At 39.5% G+C, this 22,439-nt stretch overlaps 3 protein-coding genes across 4 annotated transcripts in view; 1 reads left to right on the top strand and 2 right to left on the bottom strand.

Moving 5' to 3' along the window:
• prex1 (phosphatidylinositol-3,4,5-trisphosphate-dependent Rac exchange factor 1) overlaps positions 1-1,118 on the bottom strand; it is a 77,555-nt gene extending 76,437 nt beyond the window's left edge. The window contains exon 1 of one of the 2 annotated variants that reach the window (XM_047823043.1): positions 344-1,118. In XM_047823043.1, the coding sequence (XP_047678999.1) occupies positions 344-484 (141 nt within the window). In that variant the 5' untranslated portion in view covers positions 485-1,118. The remainder of the gene's footprint in view (positions 1-343) is intronic. The other variant, XM_047823042.1, reaches the window with a different exon arrangement.
• A 1,563-nt stretch (positions 1,119-2,681) lies between these two features.
• tmem81 (transmembrane protein 81) lies at positions 2,682-5,720 on the top strand. The gene is made up of 2 exons (XM_027167219.2): positions 2,682-2,782; positions 4,446-5,720. Exon 2 carries the CDS (start codon positions 4,483-4,485, stop codon positions 5,239-5,241), a length of 759 nt encoding a protein of 252 aa, XP_027023020.2. The 5' UTR covers positions 2,682-2,782; positions 4,446-4,482; the 3' UTR covers positions 5,242-5,720.
• Positions 5,489-20,892, bottom strand: stk38a (serine/threonine kinase 38a). The gene is made up of 14 exons (XM_027167217.2): positions 20,770-20,892; positions 18,074-18,210; positions 17,450-17,501; positions 16,294-16,416; positions 16,056-16,139; positions 13,935-14,058; positions 12,940-13,094; positions 12,673-12,775; positions 10,515-10,576; positions 10,213-10,330; positions 9,993-10,116; positions 9,691-9,786; positions 8,856-8,950; positions 5,489-8,760 (listed from the first exon to the last, which is right to left on the bottom strand). The coding sequence occupies exons 2-14, from the start codon at positions 18,202-18,204 to the stop codon at positions 8,624-8,626; spliced, it is 1,404 nt and encodes a 467-aa protein (XP_027023018.1). The 5' UTR covers positions 18,205-18,210; positions 20,770-20,892; the 3' UTR covers positions 5,489-8,623.
• Between the last annotated feature and the right edge of the window lie 1,547 nt (positions 20,893-22,439).

Genomic DNA, 22,439 nt, shown 5'->3' with positions numbered 1-22,439 from the left:
GCATCAACACATTAGTCTTTTTTTTTGTAACAAAATTGTGAAATATTATTGGGTAAAAAAATGACGAATCAATAATAATAATAATAATATGATGACGATGATGATGATGTGACTGGATGGAAGCTGGCTGCCTGTTTAAGTCTTAAGAAGAGACAGAAGCTGTCAATCAAACCGCTTGTTTATCTTTAGACACGAAAGCTTAACACAACAACCCACAAATGAGATGAAATGAAACACGGCATGTTTTGACACAGTGTTGCAGGACACTTTACGCCTGGAAGCGTGTTCACGAAGGCAAAACAGCCGCCAGCAGCAGCAGCAGCGGCGGCAACAGTAAACTCACCGACTGCAGGAAGGCGAGAGTGCGCACATAGTCTCGCTCGGTGTTCAGCAGCTCATTGAGCACACACAGCCTCAGGCGAAGCTGGCGCTCAGAGTCCTTACACGGCTGCTCGGTGTTTTCCTGAGCGCTGTCTACCTCCATGTTCCTTTGTAAAAATCCTCGAAAACAAACAAACAAAAAAAAAAACACACAACACCAACCGATGGCACTCTTGCGAACACGCTGCCAGACGGAGCGGCGTGGATGTGTCGTGGTTGTGTTTGCGTTTTGTTTTTGTTTTTTTAGTCCGTACCGACGCGCATCTCACACACACCGCCCCAGCCGGCGTGACACGGCCACAGTTCTACCAGTGAGCTATTCCGTGAAATAAACTTTAACGAGAAGTTCAAACGCGTTTGGTTAAAAGATAATTCCCGTTTCCAAAAAAAGAAAAGAAAAGCCGTATCACTCCGTCTCGTCTTGTTCTTCTTCTTCTCCTTCTTGTTGTGAAAGAGCGTCCTGAAGACTAACGAGTGAGGAACTGAAGAGCTCCTGAACGCAGCGCTGTGTGGAGGCAGAAAGTGACACGCTGTTGTAGCTACACTGAGGGAGTAAATCAGTCTCTGAGGAGACCAGACTGTCTGTTTCCCTCAGTCCCGTCTCATGTTCGCACTTACAACACACACACACGACTTTCTCTTTTAAACTACAAACACCACCCTAACACACTTGCTCTGTTTGCCCTGTAACCTTTGCATTACTGTGAGTGTTATGAGTAGGACACACTACAGAAATAAGTGCCATATACCACCCAGAGAGCTCTGGTATTTCTCATTAGGGGGAATCCTGTCAACTGAAGGTTTCCTTTCAGAACACTTTCCATATTGAAAGCTAGAGCTGTATAACCTTGGAGGAACTGTTACTTTCAGCTGAAAAACATTCAGAATTTCATAGATAATCATTTGAAATATGAATTGGATTCAAGAAAACGTCTAAATGGATGTGTATAGAGAGTCCTGAGGGGATGGAAATGAGGGTGTGTGTGTGTGTGTGTGTGTGTGTGTGTGTGTGTGTGTGTGTGTGTGTGTGTGTGTGTGTGTGCGCTTCCACTGAACACTTCAGTGAGTTAAAAGTGCGACCTGAAGCACATAGGTTTGTGGTTTATTTTGGCACACCTGTACACAGCTTCTAGGCAAATCATAACTGACTCACCAAGCGAGACCATAAACATTTAAATCAACAGTGACAAAGAGGGTTAGGGGTAAAATGCCTTTCAGCACAGGAAGAGGCTAACTAACAACATTCAACAAATACATTAATGAAGAGCTATGCTGTTCATAAATTTCCATTCATTCATTCAGTCATTCATTCATTTATTTATTCATCAGTGTGTCACTGGGTGCAAGGATGGGAATTCACCCTGCATGAACCACACTCTTTCATACCTTAGGGGAAATTTAGCAAAGCCAATCCACCTACTGGGATGTGGGAAGACACCAGAGAACCCAGAGGAAACCCACAATGACACAGGGAAAATATACCAAGCTCCATACAGACAGTAACCTGAGCTTAAAGAGCCCAGAGCTGACAGGCAGCAGCAGTACCCAATGTACCACAGTGCTACTCAATGCATAAACAATTACCACTAAACAAAACAAAACAAAACACTTTGTGGACAAAATCTGCTTAAGTGTGTCATGCAAAGCATGCTGGGCCATAACATCACTAAAAGTCTAGGCCTAATGGTGCTTCCTCTTCACCTCCACAGAATTTTCAATATTCATACAGATTTAGTAGGTGTTCGCAGAGGCAGGTTTCAGTTCTAGTTATCGAGACACTGAGAGTTAGAATACAAGGACATCCTGCTAGCATGCCTGCAGTCAGAGCCCGTGAGCATCCTGTTTACCCACACTACAAAGAGTGGAATCAAGAAATCGTTTACCACAAAAACCAAGTCAGTGAAAACTGCAGCAGAAAGCTGGGCACTTCAGAGTAAGCACAGATGTTCTGGCTTATCAATCTTAACTATTCAAAGGCATGCAGCATTTCTGAGAACAGGGTTATCTGTCTGGAATTAGGGAGTGTATTGATCTTTACCACAAATGGTTTACTACAATACTGTGAATTTGTTGTTCGAATAATTTAACATAAACAGAGGTTTGGTGTAGAGTCAGAAAGCCTGATGAAGGAAAAACTGTTGACTAGGACACACACACACACACACACACACACACACACACACACACACACACACACACACACACACACACACACACACACACACACACACACACACACACACACACACACACACACACACACACACACACGACTAAAGGGCTCCATCTAGTGGCTAAATGCAGCACTGACGAATGATGTCACTAACTGAATTCAGTGTCGCTATGATTTTTTGAATCAGCCACAGAATTTTAAATATATATATATTAGTGTTGTCAAAAGGTAGGTGCTGTATTTTATTCAGTTTCAGGTATTTCTTTGGTTAATGTTTCATCATCATCATCATCATCATCATTATTATTATTGGTAGTAGTAGTGTAGGATATGACACTGAATGTTATGATGCTGAAAACAGAAACTTGAAAATTGAGCAGGGATAAAAGAAAACAGAATTATCTTCAGACAGGCTACACTGTGTTCAAAGCTGGTTTGGTAAACATGAACACTGATTAATCCTATTTAGAATTGGGGTTTTTTGCACTGGTTTTCATTTGTCAAATTATGTGACTTGCACCATGATAGTGGAATGTTCAGTGTACACCATAGAGACCTGCTTTAATACTTTGACCTTTGTGGGTTTTCAATTGTAATCTTCTCATTTTGGCTCCTGCCACAGTGTCTTAGTGTGGTTAAGACTTGACATTTTAAAGCCTTCAATGACTTCTTCTTGAGCTATTATAATAAGGACTTGCTCATGTGCTCTGGTAATTGCCTTTGTGCATGACCCATCTGCTCTTCACATTTGAATTAAGGCCTTTCATTATCCTTTATTTATTTATTTATTTATATGTTTGTTTGTTTGTTTGTTTGTGTGTGTGTGTGTGTGTGTGTGTGTGTGTGTGTGTGTGTGTGTGTGTGTGTGTGTGTGTGTGTGTGTGTGTGTGTACAAAATTCAGCTTTAAGTTTGAGACAGGTCAATCATGACAGCACCTCTCCAAACTTTGACCACTACCACTGTTGTTTTTACTCAGTGTTTTTTTTTTTCCTTCCTTTTTTTCCCCGATGTGGAGTTTCCAGTGGTTGAGTGAGTCATAGATGATGGAGTTTTTTTTTTTTACAATTTACCTTAGTAATGGAGAGGTTTGGGACAACAACTCATGAGTAAATAGACGACGGCACAGATTTTCCAACACATGGCTAACAGTGTTCTGAATAGTGGAACCTTGAACTATGAGAACTTTAAGACTATTAAGCAGAAATATGTCAAATTCTCTAAAAATGTGAATGTGCTACTTCTATGTTATCATTTCCATAATAACAACGCACTCACAGAGACTTGTATAGTGGATGAGCTGAAGAATCGAAGGTTAATAATAAATGAATACAAATGTTAAATGGAATTAATCAAGTTGATATGGAGAAGCTTTCTGGTTTAAATGATTATAAGATATTTATGGAAGGTTTCCCAGGCATCAGTGCATTATAACACTCAGCGTGTTCAGGTCTGAACTGTTGTCATTGTTGGTGCCAGAAATCATGGAAAAATAATAAACACCACCATCGTGGGCTATGTTGTAGTATTGTATGATAGCTGGCCTAGTTTTATTCTGTACTTTAATCAATTTCTTTTTATCTTCTGTGATCAGACTAAAAGGTCTTAAGATAAATATTACCTCTGCAAAGGTACAAATACTGTTGTTGTATTAGGGTCAATGATACTACAGCTGCTACTACTACTACTAATGATTCCTCCCAAGATTTTAGTCTGTAATGTACTGAACCGGTGTTGATGTATTCATTGAGAAAGACTTCCTAGCACTTTTGTACACCGCACTGGATAAAGACGTAATAATAATAATAATAATAATAATAATACAGAAGTTGCAGATGCAAAGTAAAGTGCACTGTATATTTATTATAAAAAGAAAGAATCTTGTCTACGCAGGTAACGTCCAACATCATCCACTGGAGCACCATTAATAATGCGCTACCTTGCCCTCTTTTTGATTGTGCTTCATTTCTGCAGCCAGTGTGAGGCCTTTAGAGGTGTTGATCTGGAAGATCTAGCTTCCAATAACACATGGGTGATCACATACAGCTCAGGCTGTAGCACCACCTGCGGACTGGGAATCCGTACCCAGAGGCTCTGCCCTTTGGGCACTGATCCCAAAGCTAACTCCCCGGCATGCAGAGTTCGTCAGGTCCAATGTCTGGACAAGTGGCAGTGTGGGCTGCAGCTTCAAACAGTCACTGCAGGACAGTTTGTGGAGCTGGATTGTTTCGAGGAAGTCATGGAAGCCATGGGCCGGTTTGCCTTTGCAGTGTCGTGGCACTTTGCACGAGGTATTATAACCACCAATAACCGCTTCTTTATACAGCGTGACGTCCCCGGGCTGGACAGGATCGTCCTGAATCGGGTGAAAGAGGAGGATGCTGGGACGTATCGCTGTGACGTACTGGACACATCTTACCGAAGAGTAAAGAGGATGTATAAAGGACTGAAGGTTTTATCTGCAAATGTTCTGAATCTAAAATTCACAGAGGGTTTGACCGAGTGGGAGAAACCAATAGAGAATAACATAACTGTTGTCACTGGGAAACTGTATCCGAGGGGCACCGTGCAAAAGGTTGTGCTGCTCAGTTTCTGCATATCCATCAGCACAGCTATGATTGTCTTCCTTGGTCTGTTTGCGTTTTCTTACTGTAAAAGGTCAACAAGGAAGGACCGAATTTCCCCATGAGTGTAAAGGAAACCCCTGATGATTCATTAGATGTTTTTTCTCAAATGCACACAGAGTAAATTTTTCCTCTTGCTGTGTCACTTATATGCATTACTTGTTCTAATCCCAATACACAAGACTCTGGACTGTCATGGAAATCAATAGCTAATGTTCACAAGGTGACAGAGTAGCACTTTAACAGCAGTATGCAGTGTTAACTGTTTAAGAATGCAAACACATTAAACAAGAAGGAAAAAAACACCACAGGTAAATAAACTGGTGGTTTATTGAATGATAGCATTAAAATTGTGTGCTCACCACAAGCTCTCTCAATAACAAACCAGTAAAAGGTGCTCTTTGAGGTGATGCTACAATCTACAAACTTAATATTAAGGCAGAGAGGCCCGACTTCATCGTCTCACAGTAGAACGCAATATTACAGAACCCAGGAGCAGTTTTTATATTATCTTTTATACTTAAAAAAAAAAAAAAAAAAAGAACAGCTAGCTCATTCTTGTTCGCCATTCTTCTCAAAAATCCAGGGATACACTCATACACGTTCCTGGTTTGAATAAATACGCCGTAAATCCATTACGATACAAACCCTTTAAACATACAAACACACGCACTGATTTTATTCCAGAAGGTTCTAGTAAGTATATAAATATTCAGAAATTAGTCAGAAAGACTAAGCTACTGTAATGATCGTGTGAAAAAGTAAATAGAAATGGACCAGTGTGTTATTAAAACATTCAAAATCCTTCTCCGTGTACTGTACAAACTATAAGAGGAAATCAAATGCACATCATTTTACTCACGCCCAAACTTCTGTGCAACAGAACGTTCTCGAAAATTCAAGATTTCTTCTTTTAAACAGTGCAATTCGAGCTCTAAACCCAGGGCCTCGTTTATCAGTCTTTTACAAAAATTGTGTTTCAGAAACCAAACAAGCTAAAAATTCAGACATTCAGACAATAGTATAGCTAGTCTTGTGTGTATTCATTTATCGAGCTGGTCCGTTTTACTTTCTTTCTTTTATATAAAATGCTTCATTTGCAAGTTATTGTAATTATATGATTTGAAGCCCAGTGGTTAAGATTTGCATTAGTAAGTCTCCTTATCTGTAAATTCAACCAGACCCCGTAGTGCACGCTGGATATAAACATTTTCCCAGACTAACTGGATTAAAATATGTTAATGTTAATTACAAATAAACATGTTTGTATCCAGCTTGATAAACGAGGCCCAATAGTCCTAAAACGATACACAGCAGATCAAGTTCTGTTTTGAGAACGAGTCACTTTAGCATGTTTTGGGTGAGTATCTGACTGCAGGAGAATCGCTTCGTTTGAAAGTAATAAACTGCGCAGTACTGGAACAGAGGGCCAAACCCACAAGAACAGAAGAAGAATAGAGTTTAAAATGAATGAAACACGTACTCCGTGCCACTTAGAGATCATCCAACATTTGAGCAGCACTCATGCAAAAGCATCCAAGCAGAACGTGTGATCTACAGGATCGATATAATAATAATGCTCGAATTTACAAAATCCAACGCTCCCTTGTACAACTCCTGAAATATAAAAACTACAGCATTTGGGGGTGAAAAAAAAGAAAAATCCACCAATTGTGCTTTTTTCTTTTTATCAGAAATCAACAGCATTTTTGGATTTGTGAGGCCATGCGGATAGTTACTGAATTAACAGACAGCATTTTGTGCATTGCAAAATAAGAAACGTATTTATTGTGTCCTGCTCCAGTTAGACAGGACGAATAGATATTCACAATTCAGCAGACGTGCTAAGCGTTCTGACGAAAAATACGGTTAGCTCTAATAGGCTGCATAAAATCCAGCTGAGTCAACGCTAAATCTTGATTTGATTAGTCTTGCCTACGACAGTGTAACGATGCAAACAGTACAGCTTCGTTGAGAACGGGATTCTGTTTTCACTTGATGCTGACAAAGGAACCTGCGGACATCTAACCGAGCGAGACCTATAAGAGTCATGCAATGTCTCCCTTAAACGCTCCTATACATCAGTACAATAGTGCAACCTAGCCATACTAAAATGATGACAGTAGACTGTCCTGGGATAAATAGACTTTTTTTTGCCGTTACTCTATTAGACGTGCTTTTCTACAAATCTCCAGTACAAATCAAGCATTGCAGAAGGCATAACAAGGGTGCATCAGCTTCTAAAATAAGTCTTTGGTAAAATATTGCTTTAGCTATTAACATGCTTTTTCAGCCCAGGAGCAACATGGAAGACTGCTGAGTAAGATCATCAAATAAGCGCATTCAGCACACTGAACGGCTCCGATCATCCAACTCGTGATTTGTTCCCAAACTGAACAAGGTAAACATGAACAGCGAGCCCTTTTACGGAAAAGAAATTCAAATTTAGGTTGAGAGCGAACATCCAGCAAACGGAAAAATTACAGGATGAAGCTACAGCTGCAGTTGAAAGAATCACGAGAAATAAGCTGGTCTAATAAAACCTCACTTGGTCATTATCACTGGCTGGTATACTCTAAAGAAAGTAAACAGACAAAGAAAAAATATACAAAGGAAAAAAGACAACCCCAAAACATTTGTCTGGAAGCGGGACATTGTGCTGGTGTAACAAGGGATTACTGGAACATTCGTCTAGTAACCAAATTTAAGGCAATGTTTGTCCCTGGAGGCAGGTTCCCAAACATTATATTAGGCTTTCAAGCATTGAAAACTGTTTGCATAAAAAAAAGAAGCCCCTTGCATTTTGCCATTGCCATTAGGTGAAGTATGTGATGGCAAGCACTGAGAGTTATATATATATATAAATGTAAAAACTAAAAATCAAATGCGTCTAAATTCTTTAAAAACTTTGCAGAGAGAGTCTTGTTTTTTCTCTTTCTGAAATCCTATATATATATATTTTAAGATTTCTACAACAGATGTTTAGGTTGAAACTGAGCAGAGCAGAATTCTTTTTTTTTTTTACAGAAGGTAAATGACACCAACTCAAATCAACCCCCTGCATAACAGTGGACTGGCCACATTCTAGTTTTCTAAATTAATTATTCATTAGAATTAAAAAAAAAAAAAAAAACTCTCTATTTGATGGGGGGAAAATTCATTTCAAAGTTGTTGGCCCCGAATTTTACATTCCCAGTCAAAACAAATGACTAGAAGCAGCTTTTACAGCTTCTACTGAAAAAGCTTGGGTTGATTTAAAAAAAAAAAAAAAAAAAGGGACAAGTGCTGGAAGCGGAGAAAACGTCCACTACCATGAATGCATCACAGCATGGCCCGTAAAAGGAAACAGACTGGAGTTTGGAGATGTTGACCGATCCTCAGCGATGAGAAGCAATGGAAAAGGGCTCCTTTAAAAGGACAAACACAAGCTTCATGAAGGGTGTGTGTTTATCTCTTCCCTGATTTCATATAGGAGGGAATAGCCCCACGGGCGGTCAGGCCCTCAAAGCGCTTGTATGTGTAGTTAATGAAGACCCAGTCTTTGTTCTTTAAATCAGCTTCACTGTGGTTGGTCACTACAGATGCTAAGAAAGAGGAGACAGGAGAGAAGAGAATGTTAAAGTGATGGAGGGACGTAAACATAGAGATGTTCGGTTACAAAAACATTCCCTGAACGTACAAGTTGGCTGGAGGATGTCCGATTCTGGAAACTCGTCGAAGTTTGAGGTGTCGTCGATGCTTTTAATCTCGATTGGAATGGCAGCTGGTCTCTCCCTGTCAAAATAATCATGTCTTTAGACCCTCTCACATGTACTGCTTAGCATGCATCTACAGGTGAAAATAATAATTCTGTTAATGAGCAGCTAACATGCTGTAGTTCAAATACAAAAGTATCAATTCTCATCTCTTCCAAATGTCTTACACTGGGCATGGAAGTATGTTAGTGCGAGTTATCACAGTGTGGGTGAATATCAGTATTGAGTGTATGCTTTTTTTTTTTTTTTTTTTAAAGGAGGGGAGAGAGAGAGAGATGCCCCCCTCCCCCGACTTCCTAATTCTGCAATATTATGAAAATATGAAACTGCTTATTTTCAGACTATCTGTTCTAATTCCTGTTATAATGTTAAACTGTTATAATTATAATTGATATAATTACATTTTTTCAATTCAATTAAATTTATTTGTTTAGCACTTTTCCCTGTACAGCTGTACAGGAGTATGGAAACAGAACAGAGGAAAAAAATGAAGTAGTAGTAGTAGTAGTAGTAGTAGTAGTAGTAGTAGTGGTAGTGGTAGTAGTAGTAGTAGTAGCTATACTGTACATTTATCCCAATCTCTAATGAGCAAGCCGGCAAGGTAAAACTACCTGAGAGGATATAAGGATGAAACCTTCAGAGGAACCAGTTTGTTTATTATTGTTTATTATAATATTTTAAAAATGGAAAAATTGCAAACTGAGAAGAATCATTACTGCACAGGTCAATCTTACAGCATGTAGCACTTAAAGGTTTTACCTGATATGGTCATAATCCACCCCTTCAAAGAAAGGATTGGATTTAATCTCTTCAACTGCATTAGCACCAATCCTGTCAACACTCTCACAGCAGAACCTGGAGCACAATACACCATTAAGTCTTCAGGAACTAGTCTTGACATTTCTCAATCAACAGCAGCAATGACATTAATGTAACGAATCATTTTTATCATCCGTCATATTAACAGCTATAGGTACAGAGCAATGGCTTTGGGTGCAGGATGAAGCATTTGTGGCATGTATACGATAAATGCGTAACAACACTAGAGGAGCAAACTGTACCTGAGAATAAGATCCTTTGCCTTCTCTGAAATAGGAACTTCCGGGGGGAAAGTCAGCGTCTCCCGCCAATTCATCACCTTCCTGTATGTCTCCTGAGGAGTCTCTGAACAGAAGGGGGGGTAACCTGCAAACACACACAATGTCGATGAAAGCTGCATCTTCTGTCAGCATCTAAGACAACCCTGGCCTTTTAGCGTTATATCTAGCAGCTTTATCTTACCTATAAGCATCTCGTACATGATGACCCCGAGGCTCCACCAGTCACAGAGTTTATTGTATCCGTTCTGCAGAAACACTTCTGGAGCGATGTAGTCAGGGGTTCCAACAGTGGAGAAAGCCTGAAGTAACACAAACCTCACTTATTCGCTATTACTCCTAAAACAGACAGCTCTGTCTCAGCTTGCAAATCTAATGCCAGTGTGTCTTGTAAACACACCACGGTCCACGTAACTAAAGAAGATTAATATCCCACCCGCATGCTGTTTATTTTCCTGTACTGTATGTTTATGTCATTTTACTCACCAGCTGTCTCCGGTTTCTCTTCCACGTCTCTGCTTTTCTTTTTGAGTTCATGTTTTGGAATGCTGCAAAAAACAAACAAACAAAAAAAACCCCAAAGGATCACTTTTTTTTATTAGCAGGGACATCATAAAAACTAAATATTCGCTCTCGTAAAATAGAATATAAGAATACATTTGTCTGTGTTATGCAGAAGTAGAATAATTTCACCACAGTGTAAAGAGGATATAAAAAACAGAAGCTCTTCATCAGTTAAGAAAGCAAAGAAAGAGCCACATAGATTCATAACACCAAACACAAAGCATGAAGATCCTTGCTTAACATACACTACACATACTATATGTTTCATTTTTTGGTAGAAAGTTAATTTATCATCATCTTATAGCACAGAGCGGCTGACTTCTTAAAGGTGTTGATTAATTCCATAAAAGCACACCTCTGTCTATGAATAAATCCTTACATCCTCTTCTTGAGTATGATAGACAAAGCCTCCAAGATATTACTGAAGATTCATTACCACAACAGCAGCAACAAACACACTATGTTTTCTCATAATCCAGGCAAACTAATCTCAGTTTATAGGTAAGTTTGTACAATCATGCTACATTTTCCCATTTTATCCCAAAAAACCATGAGACAACCCAACTCATACACAGGTTCACAGCACAATAGAATAATAAAAAAAGTCTTCTGATTGAAATCCTGAAATGACTTGACACACTCATGTCCACTTTCTAAGCACACCAATCCCTTGCAGCATTACTCCTGATGGCTTGGAGAACATCCCACACTCAACACAGCTTAGAAGCAGCAGAATTGCAGTGGAAACAGAACACCATGTTGGGAGCTGCACAGATTTAGGAACTACCATTCTGTCAACAAGGATATCCTAGCAACTGCCGCCACTTGCTCAAACATAGCATAGTAATTTTATTACACACTGGCAGAGTGTGAAAGAAGGAGACATCACAGATGCCAATGCTGCTAATGAGAAAATCCTAGCAGTAGAGGGAAGGACCAGTTTTCCACAAAAACTCCAGTGTGTGGACAAGATGGCTTCGGGCTAACAGCATAAATGAGAAACCGGTGTAACAAATATTATTAATTGACCTGGAAGAGATGAGCTCATATGTTCAGCATCAAGCAAGAGCTTCCACCAAACCTTTGACATCAGGTGACTGTCAGCGAGTGATGGACCAAAACCTTAACATTGTTTAGTATCTAAAATATGTGTATGAGTCAGTGACACTGTTGATAACATGTTGATAACAAGCGGCACGTTACAGTGAGTTCTTAGTCTGTGGCAGGTTGCAGAAAGCTGTGTGAATCTGGCTAACAGAATGGCAGAATGGGAAAAGTCCCATGCCTTAGACACACGCTCTTGTGCGCATCAACCAATCAGAATGCTTCCTCCTCTTTCAGCTGCTCTTGTCAGGGGTCACCACAGTAGATCATTTGTGTGCATATTCAATTTAGCACAGGTTTTATGCCAGATGTTGTTCCTGGGGCAACATGCCAAATTTCACCAGGCCTGGGACCAGAACTAGAGGTGCACTGTCTTTTGCATCCCCAGTTCCCAAGCTAGGAATTGAAGCTGGGCTGCGCTGGTGGGAGCACTGAAGCCTAATCACTAGTCCTCCAGGAACAAAAAAGCTAGGCATGTTTAAACGTTTAAAGCTACAAGTTTAAATAGATCACCCAAACATTAACGTGTAAAAATAAAGACTCCATTACTGTTCTTTTATTATATAAAGTGCTTTCATCAACTGAAAATGAAAACCCTGGGCACATATTCAGGCGATGTAAATTTGTGCTATATTGAAAAACATACTATCGCCAGTAAAACACTAACGCACTGTTAGGTTCATTCAAATACGGAATAATCGCTAGCAAACCGGCCTTCTATTTCAAATCTTCCACTGTTCTCTTAATGAAGATTTATAAGCTTCTGTCATGCAAACCCCTGACTAATGACAGCAGGCTTTGTGTAAACAGCATCATGTTTAGTGCTGAAGGAAACTGATCCCAGCAGAGGAGTTGTGGAAAGCAAAAAACTGACACAAGCAGCTCAGGGATTAGCCCGATGACTCAAACACATCAGAGAACTGTAGAATGTAATACCATAATTATTGACATGAGAGTAAAAGACGCGTCGGCTTACTAAAGTCGTTGGGCAGGCTGTGGTTGAGGTTTCTGTAGAATTCTGTCCTGTGAGCCTTTTTAAGCCCCGTACACAAGCCAAAATCTGACAGCTTCACGTGGCCCTACATAAACAATAGAGACAATGGAAAACATTGGGTTTACCTCAAACAGAGAGAACTGATATCTACACAGTGAGAGAGCACACACTCTGCTAAGTTAACAATAGGTGTAATGATTACTGTATCTATTCACACATCTCAATTCTCTAAATGGATTCAGAGTTAACCTTTGAATCCAGTAGCAGGTTGTCAGGTTTAATATCTCTGTGGATGAAACCCAGCTGGTGGATGGAGTCGATGGCTAGCACCGTCTCAGCGATGTAAAACTGCGTAGCCTCCTCGGTCAGAGTATCCTTTTTCATCAGCAGAGTCATCATATCACCTGCAGAGATGCCAAGCATGGTGGGTTTTAGAGAAGAGCAGTGAACTCAATTCCATTACAAACTTGTACTTGTATGACAAAGTACACCATGCACCTGTAGTCTGTAGTCATAGGTGTATGGTGCATGGTACAGCTCAGTAGACACCTGACCATCACACCAATATTTGAGTTTTCCCCAAACTGTTATATAAATAATCTGTAATATATTTATGTGTTATCATTAAGGTTACCTCATCACTGAAACTAAGGGTCACAAACCCTTTCTGGCACGACAATGCCCCTGTACACAAATCAGTGCCGGGTGAAGACATGGTTTGATAAGGTTGATAAAGTGGGAAAACTGCACCTGCACCTGAGCCCTGACCTCAACCCCACTGAACACTGGTGACGGTACCCAGACCTTCTCACCTGCCATCAGTACCTGACCTCACTAATGAACTTCTGGCTGAATGATCAGAAATCCACACTAAGCCACACTCCAGACTAGTGCAATGAGATGTTCAACAATGACATATGGGTGTGACAATATTTGGCTACATTAGGCCAGTAAGGACCAGTTTTTTATTTACTTTAAAATAGGTTTAAAGCATCCTGTTAAATAATGGCAGCCACTTGAGTCGTTAAGTCTTAAAGGCAAATAAAGCCTGATCACCTGGATACACATTTTGCTTTTCCTGATACTTTTCCGGATTACAATGTTCATTGATAATTTTGTTACTTTCAGCACAGCTAATTGGGCTACAACTGAATCAGTATGACATAACTAGGACATTTCCATCAAGAGACAATAACAATGACTGAACTGGTTTAAAGCACTGAGTATTAATAGAGTGGACCCACCTCCAGGTAGGAACTCCATTATGAGGTACAGGTTCATCTTGTCCTGAAAACTATAGAACATCTTCACTACCCACTGACTGTCTGCCTCCACCAGGATGTCTCTTTCAGCACGTATATGACCAACCTAGAACATAGGAGAGAACCTGAGAAACTTGTGCATTTGAACCAACATCTTATTCATCTTAACAATCAACATCTTATTCTTCACATAAACAGAGCCTCTCTCTCTCTAATATATATATATACATACATACACACACACACACACACACACACACACACACGGTCTTCTGAAAATAAATTAACATACAACCATTACAGTCAAAATATCTGGCAAAAGTGAGTACACCCTAAGTAATAACAGCTGTATGTCTTTTAACCATGCAAGACCACATAGCTTCATGTTTATGTTCTTGTCTGCTTGACAGGACCATACAAAATTGTGTATCTTGTATTAGAACAGTTAAAATTTGGTGCTTTCTGTACAATTCTCTTATGCTGACCACTGCATGTTGAACATGGTGCCTCTTGCAAAGAACTCTCTGAGAATTTGAGAATACCTTTTTTTGCTCTCCACAAAGATGGCCTAGGCTATAAGAAGATCGATAACACCCTGGAACGGAGTTTCAGTACAGTGGCCAGGCTCATGAAGAGGTTTTCCAAGATAGGTTCCACTCGGAACAGGCCTCTCAAGGGTAGATCGAAGAAGTCCCCATGCTGTGCGTCAGGTACAGAAGCTGGCTTCAAAAAAGGAGACACATGAGTGCAGCCAGCATTGCAAACAAGTCGGTTTGCATGGGCGTCGACCCAGAGTAAAGACTCTTCTGAAGACTCAAAAAAAATTAAAAGCCTGCAGTTTGCTGAAGACAACTTGTCCAAGAGCATGAATTACTGGAACCATGTCCTGTGGTCTGATGAGACTACTGCCTCTTTTCCACCAAAATGAACCGAGTGCTGGTTCAGAGCTGGTGCTGGTTCAAAGTTGGTTCCAATAGCAAACCTTCTAAGAACTTTGTGTTTGCCTTTCCACCGGCTAGCGAGCCAACACAGAGCCGAATCTGACGTCACTGTATACGTCTCAGCAGCGGCAAACACAAACACAACATCAACAATGGTGGATGTTGCTTTACTGTTAATGCTCATGGCTTTGTGAACCTACATTAGCATCCAAACGCGGCGAATACAACGTGTACGTGCAGCTCCGTGTAATTTGTATAAACGGAGGCAGGCTCTGGCTCCGAACCAGCACTCAAACTGCCTCGGTGGAAAACTGGCATTAGATAAATGTATTCGGCTTGGATGGTGTCCAGCATGTGTGGCGATGCCCTGGTAAGGAGTACCAAAAAAACTGTGTCTTGTCTACAGTCAAGCATGGTGGTGGTAGCACAATGGTCTGGGGCTGCATGAATGCTGCTGGCACTGGGGAGCTATTTTAATGAGGGAACCTTGGAGTCCAGCATGTACTGTGACATTCTAAAGCACACGTGATGCCCTCCCTTCAGAAACTGGGCTGGTTTTCCAACATAATAAGAACCCCAAACATAGCGCCAAGATGACAACTGCCTTGCTGAGAAAGCTGAAGGTGATGGTGTGGCCAAGTATGTCTCCAGACCTGAACCCAATTGAGCACCTGTGTGACATCCTCAAGCAGAAGGTGGAGAAGCGCCACATGTCTAACATCCAGCAGCTCTGTGATGTCATGTCATGGAAGAGTGGAAGAGGTTCCCAGCAACAACCTGTGCAGCTCTGGTGAATTCTATGCCCAGGAGATTAATTCAGTGGTAAACAACAATGGTGCTCACACAAAACATTGACGCTTTGGACACGTTCACTTAAGGGTGTACTCTGTATATAAAATAAAACTGTATAATAACCGTATACATGTGTGTGTGTGTGTGTGTGTATATATATATATATATATATATATATATATATATATATATATATTCAGATTTAATATAAACCCTAAGCATTCCAGTGACTGTAAAACCATCTTTTTGAGATTCCCCATATAAACTAGTTTTATATAAAACTCTTATAGAAAATAGTTTTGTCTTTGGGTCAAATTTAAATAACCTTTAATAACAGAAATGATCAATATTCTGTTTAAGGAAGGGTTACCTGTTCCTTCTCAAGCATGTCAGCTTTGCGCAAGATCTTCATGGCATACACGTGGCCTGTGTCTTTCTTCTGAACTAGACGGACCTAGACATCAATAATGAAGAAGTGTGTAAGTGCCTCTAAATCCCACTAAAAAAAATTTTAAACTGAAGATTTGCATTCAACATGATGCATGATGCAATTGAATGCATGAAAAAAAAACATAATATAACAAACAAGACAAAAAAAAGCCTCATACTTCTCCGAAAGCTCCACGGCCGATCACCTTGAGTGACTCGAAGTCATCCAATCCAAGACGGGTTCGTTTCAGTCGCAGAAACTCGGTCTCCTTCCTTGCATGCTGAGAACGCCGAATACGCTTCTATAAAAAAATTTTAAAAATGTAAATCAAAAGTAAAGAAGAGTTTAGAAACACTTGATTTTTTCTGAAATATTATTAACCACTTTATTATTAACCATTGCTCAAAATCTGAAGAGATTATATTATATTAGCTGTGGGTTATAGCACTGTTCTAGCAGGTTGTGTGAAACAAGGAAGACGCTTCAACAAAAATGATGATGTAGAACACGCAGTGATCACAATTAGATAACAGTGACCACTGTAGAAGGAAAGATTACAGCTATAATTCTGTGGGTTACAGCTGCCAAAAATAAGAAGGAAGTTTAGAGGCTGTTGCTGTGAATGACCTCAGCGCGTCTGCAGCCGCACGACATCACTAGTTTCTCCCACAACTTTGGTGAGATCTTAGGCCATTCTTCTTCTTCCAGATCACTAACTGTAGTGAGTTTGTAGCTAGAACTTTGATGTCAAGTATGTTCCAGAGATTTTCGATCAGGTTTAGATCAGGACTTGTTGCTGGCCATTTCATTATTTTAGTGTTCTTAGCTTCCTAGAACTGCTTTTGCATTGTCTTGCAGGAAAATTGAGGGTTTATTGGCAAATATCACAGGTTCTGATGAACCTTTGCATTCTCCCTGCCATGTAGCTGTACAAGAGGCCTGAATCCTGCTGCAGAAAACATCCTTAAACCATGACACATCCTCCTCCATCTTTCGCTGACTTCTTTATTAGAATCCGTACTTGAACAAATTCCTTGTATGTGAAAACATACTTGGCAATAAAGACCTTTCTGACTTTCTGACTACTTCTTTATGCACTTTGGGGTCAGTCCTTGCCCGGTATAACGCCAAACACGTCTCCCGTCGGACCCAAATAAATGAAACTTGCTCATACAGCGGAGCTGTATAACATCTCCATTGTATTAGATAAAAAACAACAACTTACAATAATGTGTGCTTAGATGCATTCGATAGAAATTTGGATTGAAATGTTTTTATCTATATTGAATTTAACAAGTGAGCAGTCAAAGTTCATAGTAACATTGCCTTCACACCTCTTCATCAGCAAGTCCCTCCTGATCCATCACCTTCTCCAGCTTCTGCTGCCTACACACACACAAACACAGTGAGATTTATATGGTGAAAATTCACTCATCGCACAATGCACTTTTCTGACAGTTGTATGTTTGTATTTCAGTTTATTTCATTACCAGTTTCAAATGTTTTCAAGGCAAATACATACATTAAATTAATATCCAATAAACTCTGTACATGACAATTCTATTAAAGATTCTTTAAATTAACTTGTGATATATTGTAACATTACCCGGAATATATCCGGAACAGAATATATCTTCTAGTTAGAAATGTTAGTAGGACATGTGAGAGAACAATCGAAATCTTTCATAATGTAAACGGCGGTAAATGGCGGAATTGAGTCATCGGTGTCCCAGTGTGTAGTGAGCCAGCGTCCTTATTAGTGCCTCAACTCATGTACACACCCACTGCTTTCGTCTCACATACGCGCCAGACTCCATCAGGGGATGAAAGACTCTAAAGAAACTCCACCGCATTGTTGAGATGCTCAAGACATTATTGTTTTGCTCAAAGCTGCCGGACTGGTTTAATGCTAAGTGAGCTATGTTCATCACATACTCATCCCCGTTTGTGACGTTTACCTCATCTCCCTCTCTTCGTGCTGGGAGATCAGGTTGCTGTAGAAGTTCTCCAGGGTCACTTTGGCCATCGTGACCCGCTCCTTGGTGTGGTTGCTCATGGAGGAACAGGACGTCTGACCAGTCATTGCCATGGTTACCTAAAAGATTACCACAGACAGGATGTTGTATAAGAGAATACTCATGCCAGCGAGTGGCCTTTGTACGCTTCTACAGTTATAAACTACAAGAAAGGTCCACATGCACCATGGAATTCTAAATAAATACATTTGGACTATTTTAAGGAAAGATAAATGATTTAAAAGCTCACCAAATCTACAAGCATTTTAATTTATAGCTTACACAAATAATTAAAAAGAAATTGTTAAACAGCTGATAACAGCTAAAAGTAAAAAAGCACAGAATACTATGCATGAGTGACTGGTGCACTAAATACTCTAAATAAAGGAAGAGTTCCTCGTGCATCTAGATTTAACTGTCTAGTTGAGGTCTGACTAAATCATTTATCTTGAATCTAACCTTGTTTCTTTGTATAATAGTGAAGAAAATTATTCAGAATCAGCCTCATTGTGATTCAAAAGTTTACAAGTTCGACGGAAAATCAGTTTATAAAGTGTTGTTTGCTGTCCGTTTCAGTCGGCTCCTGAATTGGTTGTATGCATCAAGTGGGGGTGGGGGTGGGGCAAAAAGGACTGTTATTATTAACATATTATCTAGCTCTAATGTCTCCTTGAATGTTACCTTCCAGTTTCCTGAAGCTGATAATTTACTATGTCTTCTCAAATATCTACTGCCATCACAGCTGTACTGGGCTACATGATCCAGTGTTACTCGGGTTACTTCAAATGCACGTAGGCGACTCTTTGTGTGCTTGAATTAATCACCATCAGATGTGGATGACTTATTAAACCACTCGTAGATGGCAGTAACTGCGATGGCTCACTGCTATCCCATGGCATCAAACACCATCATGCCTGTTTTTCCCCCCACAAAACTAGACATAAATCATTGACCGGTCTGTTAGCTGATACATGTCTCTTGGGCGATAAAGCTAGGAAGGGAGATTGATTAAGGTCCCTTTAAGACCTTTGGGACAAAAAGGACAACCCAGAATTTATGCACATTCATGCAAACCCAAACACTCTAGAATATGCTTTGAATAATAATAATAATAATAATAAACAACATAGCACTCCAAGTAAGAGAAACAAATGTGTGTGAAAACAAGCAAATAAAAATCATCTTGGGGATGAAGGTCAGGACTAGTGATATATCAAATCACAAATATATATTGCAATATATTTGAAGACCAAAACGCAATGATCACAGGTGTTACGATCCGAGCCGATTGCAAGACCACAATCACATCTTTCCATATCAGTAAAATGCAGGAAGTAAACACCAAGTTCATTCTTGACCAAACTGATGCACTATTTTTTTTTTAAAACAGATTAAACAGATTCATTAAATAGATCCCTGATCTATTAACAAATCCTGGTTTTATCAATAGAACATGTTTAGTGAACTGAACGCTTTCACGCTTCCACAAACACCCGCCATAAACTGGAAAAAAAAGAGAGAGAGAGAGAGAAAGAGAGACTCATGAGGGAAATAAATGTATAGAGCTGCTATAACATAAGTGATAATAGGAACTGGTTGCACAGATAATCCACAATATTAAATATAAATATTATACACAGTACCGGTGACTGTGCTTGGGGTCAAGTCAGCACTTTTATATAGTAAGTTTCAGTGCTGATAAACAGTAGTGTGTGTGTACTAGCTTACATCTAGGATGTTTATTAAAGTGTCTTAACAATGATAGAAAAGACAAAATCATATTTGTCAGACAGAATTTGAGAATGTGTCAAACCCATACAATCAACATGAGTATTCTGGATGTCGCTTAGTTATCAGCAAACGTTACTTTCCAGTTTGTTTCTATTGTTTCCTCGTTACATACTTCATTAACAACAAATAAGCAACTTATTTATACATAACATGGTCTGCTATGGCGTCACTAAACACAAATACTGCTATCACTGGACTAGCTGCCTCTTTACAGCTATTGTTATTGTCTTATCAGAGCTAGTTATCTCACCATCCGAAATAGACCTTCACTGCCTACACAGACATTCTAACCTGGGCGTAGACAACGTGTTTAATACACTATGTAGTGGACTATGTGTCAGAAACACAAAGGTATTTAAGACACAGCCCTATGTATTCTTCCAGCGGCGACAGAAGGGATAATAAAAGTGAAAAAGCTTCAGGCTTCAAGTACAATGTCTGGCAGCTGGACAGACAGCTAGCAACACAGCTAACTTTTCATAAGCTAGCAAGCTAGGTTTCAACAACACAGGTTATTATGTCGGAGCTTTAATTGCGACTGTACACGAAGCTACAAATAAGAGCTGGGGTATCTGCTAGCTAGTAGCGTCTTCCAGCGTGGGAAATAAGCTAGAAAGTGTCGCACTGTTTGAAGAACATGACCTCATCCTGCGAGAGCTGAAAACGCTACCCTGAGTTCAGCAGCTAACTAAAGCCGTTGTGCTCAAAACCGCAACTTCACACTTCGTTAATCAAACAATGGATTTTCTCCAAACAACCCTGTGTTTACAACCAACTAAAGTAAAATCGTGTCATTTAATCCATCACCAACTTCTTAGGTGTTATCTGAACAATTTTTAATAGCTTACCTTCTACTCGACCTCAGACTGATTGCAGTCTACTTGTAGACACTGATCATTATTTCCTTCTTCCGAGTCGCTGCTTCAGGAGCGAGTCTCCAAAATAAGAGTCTGGCACGTGCGCCATGCCATCGAGCACACGAAGTCGAAAGAAGGGTAATTAGAAGAGCGAGCTCTGAGAATAAATCTATCTATCTATCTATCTATCTATCTATCTATCTATCTATCTATCTATCTGTCTGTCTGTCTGTCTGTCTGTCTGTCTGTCTGTCTGTCTGTCTGTCTGTCATTGCTATTTACTTGTCATATCATAACATAAAGTGCCATTTATATTATTAACACTTCCTTTAAAAAATTATGACGTGTAACTTAGAGAAAGGGCTATTTGAAGAAAGCATAATTGATTTGATTCCATTTTTTAAGACGGTTGCAGATTCACACCTTGCTCAATACAGACTACATTATGTGTAGGTTTTTATAATGATTTTCAATGTCACATCCAATCAAATTTATTGCCATTGGTTAATATCAGCAGAATACCCATAATGTAATATGTTCTTTACTTTGAAGATACTTTGATATTATTTACGTCAAACAAAACGTTGAAAAAAGTGTAAATAAACTGACATCCAGCAGATGACAGCAGAGCTTTATTTCTAGTGATCTAGTAATAGTTCTCTCTCTCTCTCTCTCTCTCTCTCTCTCTCTCTCTCTCTCTCTCTCTCTCTCTCTCTCTCTCTCTCTCTCTCTCTCTGTGTGTGTGTGTGTGTGTGTGTGTGTGTGTGTGTGTGTGTGTGTGTGTGTGTGTGTGTGTGTATTTGCCCAACACATCAACTATGAGAATTGGCTGTTCTCTTTTTTTCCACAAGTTTTATTATAAAATTAAATTCCGATTATAATGTTAATAACCTCAAAATACAAACAAACTGTCCATTTTTTGGCCCACATGTTTACACGTGTCATTTGTCAAATTAGCTATTGCATCTCATATACATTAAATATTTCTTTTCCTGTTGTCAGGAGGTATTTAAAAATAGATAGAAAGACTCCCTATTTAAAGAGTCCCTTGTTGTTGTTTTTTTAAATGCTCTGGCTGTTCCCCGGAGAAAGTATTTGACTTTTCCAGTTTTTAGTAAAATATAATTAAGTCATTAATTCATGATGACAGTTTAGGTGGAAATGGTGATTTCCACTCGAATTTTTTTATAATAGTTTTTGTAAATAGTTTAACCAATTTGGAATTTATATAGCGAATATGGTAAAAACATTCATCTGAATCAGATTGAGTCATGCACAAGATGAAGTCCTATTTATTCCATCAACAGATTTAATTTATTTATTCCATCAACGGGTGTCTTTGGATATGTCATTTCCAGATTTGATCTTCTCTAGTATATTCACAATTTTAAATAAATGATTTACATTCGATATTTCCCATCACTGAAACTAAAGGTTCCAACACCTTTACAGCACCCATGTGTGCACAAAGCATAAAAACATGACCAAGATTGGAGTGTTAGAACTTGGTGTTTATGAACTCCAGTAGCCTTTACAGAGCCCTGACCTCAACCCCACTCCATCCATGTCCACTTGTCCTACACAGAGTCACAGGAAACCTTGAGTCTTTCACAGAGGACTTGGAAAACAAGGTGGTAGTCAATTTAGAGTCAATCAGCCTA

This window comes from Tachysurus fulvidraco, chromosome 14 (genome assembly GCF_022655615.1).
Source record: "Tachysurus fulvidraco isolate hzauxx_2018 chromosome 14, HZAU_PFXX_2.0, whole genome shotgun sequence".
Taxonomy (NCBI): Eukaryota; Metazoa; Chordata; class Actinopteri; order Siluriformes; family Bagridae; genus Tachysurus; species Tachysurus fulvidraco.
Note: the sequence above shows the minus strand (reverse complement) of the source record. Positions and strands in the feature narration are given on the sequence as shown.

Coding starts and splice junctions, on each gene's coding strand:
- stk38a (XM_027167217.2), bottom strand. CDS start 18,204: ATGGCAATGACTGGTCAGACGTCCTGTTCCTCCATGAGCAACCACACC. Junction 17,502..18,073: donor CACGAAGAGAGGGAGATGAG/GTAAACGTCACA, acceptor GTGTGTGTGTAG/GCAGCAGAAGCTGGAGAAGG. Junction 8,951..9,690: donor GTGGATTATGACCATATCAG/GTAAAACCTTTA, acceptor TTATTTTGACAG/GGAGAGACCAGCTGCCATTC.
- tmem81 (XM_027167219.2), top strand. CDS start 4,483: ATGCGCTACCTTGCCCTCTTTTTGATTGTGCTTCATTTCTGCAGCCAG.